The 12,144-nt window shown below is 33.7% G+C and overlaps 1 protein-coding gene across 1 annotated transcript; it reads left to right on the plus strand.

The window, feature by feature from the left end:
- The first annotated feature begins 921 nt into the window (after positions 1–921).
- On the plus strand, positions 922–11,311 carry LOC100263924 (uncharacterized). Its single transcript, XM_002276251.5, has 6 exons — positions 922–1,335; positions 1,529–1,653; positions 1,756–1,852; positions 2,081–2,190; positions 3,976–4,050; positions 11,062–11,311. The coding sequence occupies exons 1-6, from the start codon at positions 1,266–1,268 to the stop codon at positions 11,110–11,112; spliced, it is 528 nt and encodes a 175-aa protein (XP_002276287.1). The 5' UTR covers positions 922–1,265; the 3' UTR covers positions 11,113–11,311.
- Positions 11,312–12,144: the final 833 nt, after the last annotated feature.

Genomic DNA, 12,144 nt, shown 5'->3' on the forward strand with positions numbered 1-12,144 from the left:
TAATTACAAAATATGTTGCCTTTAGCCCAATAGGCAGTCATGACACTTTTGAGGGGGTCAAACACTAGGTCTGGGTTCAATTCTCCTTGTGAGAACTTTGAATTATATTTTTTAATTGATAACTAGTGGAAACTCATGGGAATCCGAAAGAACCTCATTTGCTTGTAGGCTTGACATAGGTTTAGACTTTCTAACCCAACCTTAAGTTGGGTTCAATGGGGTTACACAATTTAATATATGGTTAATTTCATTCACATTTTTTGAGGGTTTTGTTAAACACATCTAACTTTGATAAGTTTCAAATTCCATCATGTACCTTAGTGGTGGAACAAGGATTTTGGTTCGGAGGGTAACCTTTAGAACATATGTAAAGTTTGTCAATTATAAAAAATGTTGGCTTTAGCTTAATTGGCAGCCATGACACTTTTGGGGGGGTCAAACGCTAGATCCAAGTGATTCAATTCCCTTTGTGAGAAGTGGGATTTATATATATATATATATATACATTTTTAGGAGGGTATCTACCCTAGGCCTTGCCTGAATTCGCTCTTGATGCACCTTTCTTATTTTGAGTGAGAGAGGAAATGAATGAAAATAATAATAAAAAAAAATATTTGATGAAATTTCAAACGAGGGTGGATGTATTTAGCCGAAAGTAAAAAAAAAGGACTAAAATTAGCCTTCTAATCTCAACCACAGTGAACAATGGTGTAATCCATTTACCTATGAAGCTAACTTCACCCACTACACAAAAGACAGAAAAGATGAGGATCATGGGATTAATTGAGTAGGTTGGAAGATAGAACCATTGGAAAGTATTATATGAGGAGAGGCCATGGAGTGTAGCAATGAATGGTAGGACATTTGACCAAGATTTGAATCCATAATTATGGGGATTCAATGTAGTGATTCTTTTAATGAAAAAAAAACGTTTTTGTTTTCAATAGTTATGATGATGGACAAAGTCCAAAATTTCAAACTATTTTTCTTTCAATAATCATGCTTATGGATACCGGGTCAGAGGTAACGGGTTATGATTTGGAACCATCTTCCTATCCAATATCTATATTGTCAACCCGATTAGGGGTAACGGGTCGGAGGGGGTTGGTGTGTTGAAGTCCGGAAGAAACCGAATCCTCTGCAGGCGCTTTGAATCTCGCCGAAGTCCCTGATTTTTCTTCAAATGGTAAAGATACCGTCTTCCGAGCTCCCGTAGACGTCAACCACCACCCGATCTCGCCTCCTTTTCCTCCCTGCAGATCCCCATGGGCACTACATCTTCCACGCTCACCCAGTACGACATCGAAGAAGTCCAAGAACACTGCAATCACACCTGTATGAATTTCTCTATCCCATCTCTACTGTTTGTTTCCTGAGAAAACTGCAGGAACTGAAAGAAGATAAAACTAGGGGTCATGTCACAGCCTCGGTTTTTCTTCTTCTTCTTTTTACCTGTAGTTTTCTTGGGAATGAAAAGGGTAACTAGGGTTTCTGAGCTGGTGGTTTTTGTTTTTTGTTGTACCAACAGTTTCGCAGCAAGAGATTGCTTCTCTGTATCAGAGGTTTTGCCAACTCGATCGGAATGGTGGTGGCTTCATCGCTGCGGATGAGTTCTTGTCCGTACCTGAGTTCGCTGTCAATCCTCTCTCTCAGGTTCTAATTCTTGAGCCTCCCCGCCACCTCTCTCTCTGTTTTTCTTTCTACAAGTATTAATGCAGTATATATATATTTTTTGGATTGGTTCTGGTATTTCAGAGATTATTGAGGATGCTTGATGGATTGAATTTTAAGGAATTTGTAGCATTCTTGTCTGCCTTCAGCTCTCGGGCAACCTTGCAACAGAAAATTGAATGTAATCACTCGATTATATGTATCTGCTTAATGATTTTGCTCTTTTCCATAAGAAGCTGTTCATCAAGTGTCATTGATCCTCACGTGATATTTGTATATTTACATGAATGTGTGTAATCATAAAATATTTATATATTACATACACACAGAGGCGACACATATACTTACATGCACATATGCCTTTCGATAGATGGTGCCTTATGAATTTTGGGTTTGGTTTATTTTGTAGTCATCTTCAAGGTGTATGATTCTTCCGCAAATGGGAAGGTTACATTTGATGATATGTTGAATGTTTTGAGGGACTTGACGGGACAATTTATTTCTGAGAAACAGAGAGAGGTTGGTTCTTTTAAATTTTCCTTTTTGTTTTCTTTCCTTTATCATTTGTCAGGTTGCCAAGAAAACTGAGATAAAGAAAAGGAAATGAAAACTAATGAATTGTTGCCAGAAGATATAGTGGGCACCACCCTCCTCCCTGAATCAATTTTTATTTTTTTTTATTTTTTATTTTTATAAGAAAAAGGGAAACAAAAGAAAAAGAAGAAGCTCCATTTATTTAAGCAAATTAGTTGGGCAAGCTCTATTTCTTTTATAGGTAATTTTATAGCATAGAATTGAACTTGGAACCTCCTCATCCCCCTCCAACCCTATGTCATCCGAGGGTTTGCATTCATTCACATGTGGAAAGCCCTATATGAAACTCAACTGTAGAATAAATTTTGTGGGGTTTTCCGGTTTGAAAATAAAAAAGAATTATGCTTAGATCATTATATATTTGATAGGAAGAGGTAGTTTATATAGGGGAACACTCTGTTTAGAATTCATTGACTGTTCCAACATGGCATTCTTGTTGTGGCTTTTCCTCTTTGTTGCTTTTATCTTTTGATGCCTATTTGTAACTGGTGCCCCTCGTGTGTACTTGTATTGCTCCCCTTTGACTTCCATCTGGATAACAGAAAGCATATATTCTAAGATTTTTATTACTTTTCCTTGTATTCACCACAAGAAGACAGATCACTTCCTTGTGTTGTTTGGACTTCTTGGAAGCAGTCTTTCGCAATGAACATGTTATTTATGTTACATTGGTTTTTATAAAAAAATGTGTTTTCTAAATGGTTCTAGCCTCATTAGTGCCTTGTTTATGAACTTTTATGTGTATTAATGAAGTCTGATTTGGAATATAAGTAATATAAAAGCAATTCACATGGTCAATTGAGTTATATTAATTTTGCATGGTGACCTTTTATAGCACGGCTCTAGCCTCTAGGAATGCGCACAACCTTGGTTTGGAAAATGCTAGTGTGTTTCAGTTAATCAATTTCCCAATGCATATTTTCACTGTCTTATAGGTTGCAGATTTTGATGAATGCAGTGTGGAACTCATTAGTTGTGGGGATCAGCAATGTTAACTGAAAAGAAACAAATACTTTTCATGTCTTAGCTAGTGTTTCTGTAGAGGATCAATGTTGGGTAATTAACATTTGTCTAAAGTATGTTATCTAACAGACTCATATTTTCTTTTGATTTTATTCTTTTTAAAATGTTAAGACCGTTTCAACAAGACTGAAAAAGTTTGGTATCTTCTTGAAGTGAATTGGTGGTGCAAAGAAATGTGAAATGCTGGATTTGCTAAACTATCACCTTGATTGCACAACTGGATGGTGGTAAATGTCCTTGAGACCTAGCTCAAGTGGCAAGGGATTGGGTTTAGGATGTAGCAGATTCCAGGTTAAGTCCAGTAGGGACAAAAAAAGGGAAAAAATCCACGCAAACAAAAGGAAAACAGAACTAGATGCTTTTAAATGACCTTGAGGCTTGACTCAAGTGGCAAGAGATTGGTTGGGATGCCCGACCCCCAACAACCAAAAAAAATTGAAGAAGAAAAAGAACTAGATCATAAAGGTTTTATGTTATTCTTAGTGACTTTGGTTTAACTGTTAAGGATATATGTTGGTATCATGGACTGGAAATGCCTGTCTATTACAGAGACATTAAATCATGCTTGGTTGAAATTATAGAGATTATACTGCAGGAGAACATAAATTTTGCAGCTAAACATGTGATTCTCAGAACTGAAGCTCACACATGCCTTTTTGTGTCTTCGTGTTTTTCTGTTTCGTACAGGAAGTTCTGACCCAGGTCCTTGAGGAAGCTGGCTACAACAAAAATTCTTTGTTAGTTCTCTCAGATTTTGTGAAGGTATTATCACATATCCATTTACCAGAGCCAGTAACTTCATATTGAAAATTTCATACTAGGTATAGGTTATTATAACTGGACATGATTAAGTAAATTTTGAAGTGGTATCATGTTTTGTGCCTCAGTTTCTGAGTTTTCATCACCCTAGGTGTTTTTAGCTCTATTTCTCCCTCTATTTAAGGGGCTTGGGTCTGCTTAATCTAGCCCAACCTGGGATAAATACTGGGAGGGCAATTTTCTCTATGAATAAGGGTCCTTTCCAAAGAATTTGGGGACAGGAATGTTCACACCAGTCTCTCTCTCTCTCTCTCACTCTCGTTTCAAGTGGTATTATGTTGTAGGCATGTAGAGTTTTCACCACTCTAGGTGTATTTAGCTCTCTCTCTCTCTAAATGGCTTATGTCTGCTTAGTCTACCCAACTAGGTGAGGAAGGGAAGGGAAGGGAGTAAATGTCCTTTCCCAACAATTGAGGGGATCAAGAATGTTCACACCAATTACTCTTCTCTCTCTCTAAAGGGCTCTATGGATAAGGCCCCTTTTCAAAAAAAATTAGGGGGCCAAGAATATTCACCTAGTTAAGTGTAAATATGAATCTCTCTCTCTCTCTCTCTCTCAAGGCTTTAGTTTGGCTTAATTGGGGTAAGGACAACGAGGGAGATTTTCTCTGTATTGTTCAAACAGCATCAGGAGCCAAGAATGTTTCACACCAATTAAGTGTGAATAGGAATCCCTATTTTGATGAAAATTCAAATGATTGAAGTAGCATGCATAAGAACAGATATTGAAGGATAAGGTGTAAAACCTTCAATTCAATAATTATGTATTATTGGCTCTAAGCATGAGGAATGAGGGTACCTTATATTGCTAGTTGGTTGCATAGTTAAAAATTTATGATACATGATACGATACAACGATATGATATATTTTTTAAGGAAATCAATATATATCGTAATCCGTATCTTATTTTAGAGTGTATCTTACGATATATATGCAATAAACGATACGATACGTGATATTACAATACAACAATACATACATCTTTAACTTTTTTCTCTCTATATATTTTTTAAAATCAAATTATTATTATTTTTTTTTTGTTAAAAGAATTTATCATGTTAATTGTTTAAAATATACTAAAAGATTAAAAATTGATCATAAAAAGGAGAAATAGGTCAAATAATCCTATATGAAAAGTTGCATTCTTCTTGTCAAATGTTATATTAGAAGTCAAATAAGTTTATTTTTGCAATGAATATTAGAAAATTTTCATTTGAATTGTTTGAATGTTTACAATGGTGCGGTAAAGCTATTGTAAGGGAATCATTTCCTACTTTATTTTTTTGTTTTCTTGTTAAGGAACTTCTAAGACTAGAAGTTGGCTATTGTGGAGGCTTTTCTTTAGTAAATTCAAGTAGTGGTGATGATTAGGGGCTATGAGGATAGGTTGGTGTGGAAAGACTCAAAGGATGGGAATTTCTATGTACACACTTTTTAACTCTTTGGAAACTAGTCTAGAGTTTTTTTTCCCCACAAAAGAAATGTGGAGCTCAAGCTCCCCTACAAAAGTGTGTTTTCTCATGGAAGGCAGCTTAGGAGAGGATCTTAACACTGGATAATTTAAGAAGAAGAGGAAGGCATATATCAAGCTAGTGTTACATTTGTAGAAACAAGAAAGAAACAGTCAACCATATTCTCTATTTTAGCATAGCTTGAAATTTATGATAGTTGGGTTGTGCATTTTTTGGGCCACTTGGGTGTTGTGAAGGTCAGTTAGAGAGCTGTTGTTGGGGTGGCAAGGGAGGTTTTTTGGAAATAGAAGAAGTATAGAGAATTACCCCTCTTTGTTTGTTTTGCCTATGATTTATATCATAACCGAGTTCTATTTTTGGTATTGGATTACAACTCGAGAGGAGTCACCTGCTTCCTCAGGTGGAACTCCAGGTTGAGAAGTTACTCAGAATGCAGCCAAGATATTAGTAGGTTTGGTCTCATATTCAGAAGTATAATAAGTCAATTTGTAATCTTTGCCACGATTCAACTTTGATCGTTATGGACGCTTTACCAAGGTTGAGTCCTAGACAAGCAGACCTAATTTTCATAAATCTATTTTCTTCCCTATGAGTTATAGTCTCAATAAGAATGATAGTTCTTATCGTCCATATGTTATGAATATCCTGTACAAGCTTCTTTCAAAGCATATGGGTTTTTGGATGTAGATGATGATATCTATACCTTCAAGGTTATGAAGCAATTAGTGCAAGCTTTGAAATATATTTTTATCCATTCCTTGTTTATGTAGTCTAGAAGTTGCTTAGTAGTTGATTGTTCCTCTTTGTTTTACTTCATTTATTATATAGGGTCCTGGTAATGTTTTTGTCTCTCTTTTTTGAGCCTTTTGGCACCCTTTTTATACTCCTGCTATAGCATGGGTGTGGCCTGTTTTTGATTGACGCATGTTGATATATACTTATTTTTTGCTTGCATCTTTACGTCTGATTAAAATTGTTATAATGTTCTAGTCCTAAGTGTTAATATGTTTTTTACACTAAGAATGATAGAGGTACTTGGAGGTTATGAGTTTTCAAGCAAGCTTTGTGATGTTTAGATGACAATGAACGTATGAAACCAACTGAACGAATTGGTTAAGGTACCCCAATGTAAGACTGCTGAGAAAAGTAATCATATATCTTTCTCCAGTGTTACAAGGATTGAATCTGGCTAGTGTTGATACTTCACTGATTTACAAGCTTGTGGTCTGACTCCAAATATTTGGGATTTTGAGTTAAGTTGTTGAGAGAAGGTTTAGATGATAGAAGGTTGAAATGAGGATTGCTCAAAATGTTCGAATCAGAAAGTTTCCAGGAGAAATTGATGACCATACAGGCCTCCAACTAGATGTGATGAACTTGGGGTGGCATAAGATATTTGTTTGTGAGATACAAAAAGACAACATACAAGATGTCACTATGCTGCAATTATAAATGCCTGTATGATGGGGATGAGCACCAGTTCACTATAAAACATCCTATGTACTAAAGCTTATTCCATTTCCAAGGAGTAATTTTATTATACGTTGTGCGAGGTTTAAGTGGGTTCAAATGATTGGATGTTCATGTCAAAAAGGAGCATGGAATAAAAGGTGTTTTTCTGTGTGCCAACAACCATTTTGGATCGAATTCTTGTCATTGATCATCTTGTGAGACTAGGGAAGATCCCACTAGGTGGTGTTGCATGTGTGAAAGAGCAGAAGAGATCATTCTGACTCATTTGATTATGTGATGCAGATTGTCACTTTGGTCCTTCATAACCTTGACAGCATCCATTTCAGTCTGTGAGATTAGCATCAGATGCCATTGTCATGTTTGGACACATCTCAAATGTTGACTTTAGCAAAATAAGAAGGAAAATATTGTGTAGTTAGTAACCATATAAGGTGTATGTTTTTGTGGACTCAAATTTACTCTTAGTCTGCCTCATTAAACCTTCCTCTTAAGTTGCCCAGTTGAGAAAAAGGACTTCTGTGTCAATCTCACCAGCATGAAGCCAAACTAAGTTTCGAAGGCCTTATTATTTGCCTTGGTTTTTGCTCATTCACTGCCAAAGTTTCTAGATATAGCCTATAAATTTGATGTTTTTATTACTAGTATGACTCCGAAGGTTTGAAGATATTGCTGAGATTTTTCTTTGTTCATTTGGAATTCTCTTAATATTTACTATCTTGTTGAATAACTTAGACCATGGTTGGTAACTGTTTTCGAAAACAATTTTTCATTTTTTAGGAAAAAAAAAACACGTTTGATTACTAGAAAACAAAAAACTGTTTTTTATTCTTAAAAATAAAAAACAGCTTTCACATAATATCTTTTACTTGTTTTCACTTATTTTCTAAGAATTGTTTTAAAAAATAATTATATAAATATGAAGAATAATTAAAAATAAAACACTATATATAAAAGTTATTTTTAAAACAATTAAAAAAACATAGAAAACAATTTAAAAACATTTTAAATTTTAAACGCACTTTTGTTTTTTCAAAAATCGATAAATAGTTTTCAAAAATTATTCTCAAAAACTATTTTTCAAAGCTGTTTTTGAAAACGCTTCCTAAACGGAGTCTTATAATGTGTTAGACAGTGATGCTAAAAGGTGTTTTTAAATTTCTAATACTTGAAAATCTTTATCTTTCAGATATTAAAAATGTTAAAAACACTTCGTAAAATCACTACCAAGTATACTCTTAGAGTCCATTTGGCAGTGATTCTAGAAAACGTTTTTAATCTTTCTAAGGTTTTAAATTTTTTATCATTTAAGTGTTAGAAATTTTAGAAACGTTTTCTAAAATCATTGTAAAATGCACTCTTGGTTATTAAGTAGTAGACCATCTCTTGTAACTTTGAGATCTTCAATTGGGATGCCACCAAATACCAAAACCTTCTTATTCTGTTGTTAAGAAACGCCTACCATTTATAACTCCTAAACATTAATCTCTTATGGGTGTCCTAAAAACATCTTGTGAAACAAAGTCAACTGCCTTTCATTTACTCTCACCAAGGTCCTCTACCCAAGCCCAACTCCTCCCAACCACCACCACCATAGCCCAAATCCATAAAAAAAAAAAAATAAGGTGTCATTTGTTTGGTACTTGCTCTTTCCTTTTTGTTTTTTGTTTTTTTTTCTCTCAGGCCTTAATTTAACTTAAACCTAGTTATATTTAATAGTGTCATGGATTAATTTGTTTTTTTTTAATATTTTATTTCTATTAAGTATTAAGTTGTTTGTTTTTTATGTTAAAAATTAGCATCTTAAATGCATTAAAAAAATATTTTTTATATTAGACTTATTAGTTCTTACATGACCAAAAATATAATTTCGAAAAATCTTAAAATAATAGAATTATTATAATTATAAAATTATAAAATAAATAATTTTCATTATCATCCTCTCAAAAATAAAAAATAAAAATATCATGATGTTTTTGTTGGAGAAGTTTTAGATGGACATTGCTTGTTAATTTTGTTAAGATACTGATACAAAGATGATTCCATAGAGCAAAAACCTAAGGTCCTATTTGTTAGCTCTTCTCAAAAATAGAAACCTTTTTGGAGAAAAAAAAAATGTTTGACAACTAGGAAAACAGTACACAAAGTTTTTTTATTTTTAATATATTTTAGTTATTTTCATTTATTTTATTAGAATTGTTTTAAAAAATAATGAAACAAATATAAAGAATAATTGAAAACGAAGGATTGCATATAAAATTTATTTTAAAAAAATATATATTTAGAAACATAAAAAGGAAGTTGAAAATATGTCAAGTTTTTTTAAAAAATATTAAATAATTATTTTTTTAAATGTTTTCAAAAACTATTTTTTCGAGAATTGTTTTAGAAAACGTTATCAGGCCAGGGCAGTCAACAATACGGTGAGAATTTTTTTTTGTTTAAAAAGGGGAAAAAAGAAGCACCCCTTCCTTCTGCAAACAAACCCAAAAGCAAATCTGATTTCTTCACCACTCTCCGTTTTCTCCTCCCCCAAACGCTCTCTTTTCTCTCAGAATCTGTCCTTTTTCCCTATTGTTCTGTGAGTTTTCTCTCACCCCAAGCATCTCTTTACTTTCTACAGAAACCTCCAGAAAAACCAAAGACAGAAGACCCCTATCGTCCGCTTTATCTCTCTGAAAAAATAAGCCTCAGCTACCTACCTCACAGCTGCCCAAAAAGATCTGCATTCTTAATATTTCTTTTGCAAAAAAACCTTCTCGGATGCTAAAGAAGAACCCTAAAAGGCAGAGAGAGAGCTGTCACAGCATTTTCTAAAAAAATCCCACAACTGCCTAGATCTTTTCTTGTAAACACCTCCACTGTTTTCTCTGAAAAAAACCTCACAGTTGCCCAAGTCCAAGCTCCTCATTTGAATTTTCTCTCACCAAACACTCTTACAGTTACTCTAAAGAGTGGACTGCTCTCTGACTGATTTCCTTTTTACCCAAACCCCCCTCTTTATTCCCTCTCTTATTTTAGCTTTTGTTCTCCCCAAACACCACCCCTTCATGACAGCGTGCGGCAATGGCAATAGTGGAAAAAATGGCCAGTGAGCAAGGAGCAGTGTGAGGGATGGTCAAGCGATCCAGAAATATTAGGTCTAGCGACTTTTTTTGAATTTTTTGCTTTCAAACAAAAAGTCACATATTTTGGCTTGCATTCAGTTAAAAGTTATTTGAAAATAAGTTATAAGTCAAAAAGAAAATAAAAAAGATTAAGATATGAATTTTGAAAATAAATTGCTTTTAACAATAAGTTAAAAAAGCAAAGGATAAAAACTTTCTAACCAATGATGGCTTTTATAACTTTCATTTTGGTATAGCAAATACCATTTGGAACTTTCAATGTTGTACCATTACCAAACGTTGTTAATTATAATCCTTTCACATTGTATGATATGTTAAACTTCATTTCAAAACAAGTTTCTTTTGGTGATGGATTGTTCTTTTTAAGGTATGTTTGGTTCATAGGAATAGGTATGGAAATAGGATGAGAATGGAGGTGAATCACATTACCATGTGGAAGAGAAATTAAAATCTCAATGAGAGTGAGATTTTGTTTTCATTCTAATGAATTTTTATTCCTATTCCCATTTTATGAAACACATGAATGAGAGCGGAATTGATTTTTCATTTTCATTTTCTATTCTAACATTCGGAACAAACCTTACGGTGCATTGGAATATGAAAATAGGAAAGGGGATGGAGATAAATCTAATACCATAATAATAGATTTTTTATTTGTGTTACTATTCTTAATAAGTAATCCAAACTCATCATATGAATGAGAAATGAAATGAAACTTCTATTCACATTCCCTGTTCTAATCTTCCAAACACGCCCTTAGATTCTTGGGGTTGCTTCCACTTCTTTTATATGTTGTGAGTATCTTGGCCTTATGCTTCCTATGTTATATATATACATATATTTGTACAAGTTGTATATAAAATTTTGTCCACGTTCCTTGCAGATCCTCGGCAACCCTGATTTGAAAATGGAGGTTGAAGTCCCTGTGGATTAAAATTGATCGTGATAGTCGCTGAAGCTATTGTTTCCCATCAAGTATGAGAAAAACTAGGGGGGCTCCTAAAGTTGGCAATGGCATTGCAGTGTTCTGCAGTAAATGCCAACCAGGGTTTCTCATCCGACTTCTTGTCAAACTGATTAACTTTTAAAATAATCATTGATAGATTTGAAAAAATAAAATACTAGTTCGTATCTGCCCGATTGTTCTCAAATTCCATTGATGTCTTTTTCCTTGTCATCTGCGGAGTACAAGGCAAGCCCAAGGCCCTCGGGCAGCCTACTTCCCCGAATTTTCCCTTGTCCCTGTTCAAGAAAGCCTAATTTTTGAAGGAAAGTTCTAAGCACTCGAGTACAGAGTCTCTTTCATCTGGATTCATGTCCCCATATTGCCACCACGCCATCATTTCTTAACAATGGCATCACCGAAAGTTCCTCTTCATGTTTACTGTTGAAGAGATTATTGATAGTGGTTGTCCTGTCAACTTTGGTTCAAGTCCCATCCCCCTTCAGATCCTCTACATAGCATGTTTCTTGCTTGCTTTTTAATTTTGGGTGCTTACTTTTTACTTAGGTAACTATAGAGGTGTATAAGAATCTATTTGGGAATATTTTTTAAAATAGCTATTATAAAATAATTTTTGGAACAATTTTTAAAATTGGTTTTTAATATTTTAAGAACAAAATTCTATTTAGAAATTTAAATATAAAATCTAGTTTTCTCACCTTATTTTGTTTTTATCAAAGTGTTGTGTGTTTATGTATGATATAAAATTTTTAAAGCATTTTTCATATTTTCAATTATTTCTCAAAATATGTTAGAAAAAATAACTAATTTTAAAATAAATTTTTGAAAAATTGGTTTCTAAAAAAGGAAAATTTGAAAATTTTGTTTTTAAAAATAGTTGTATAAGATCTAACTTTTTTTAACTTTTTCTAGGCTCAATAAAAGTCACCTTAATATTTGAGATTTTATAAAGGCCACCATTTTATAACTATGAAGTCTTTGGAAGCTTTGTGAATAGTTTTT

The sequence above is a fragment of the Vitis vinifera genome, chromosome 11 (assembly GCF_030704535.1).
Source record: "Vitis vinifera cultivar Pinot Noir 40024 chromosome 11, ASM3070453v1".
NCBI lineage: Eukaryota > Viridiplantae > Streptophyta > Magnoliopsida > Vitales > Vitaceae > Vitis > Vitis vinifera.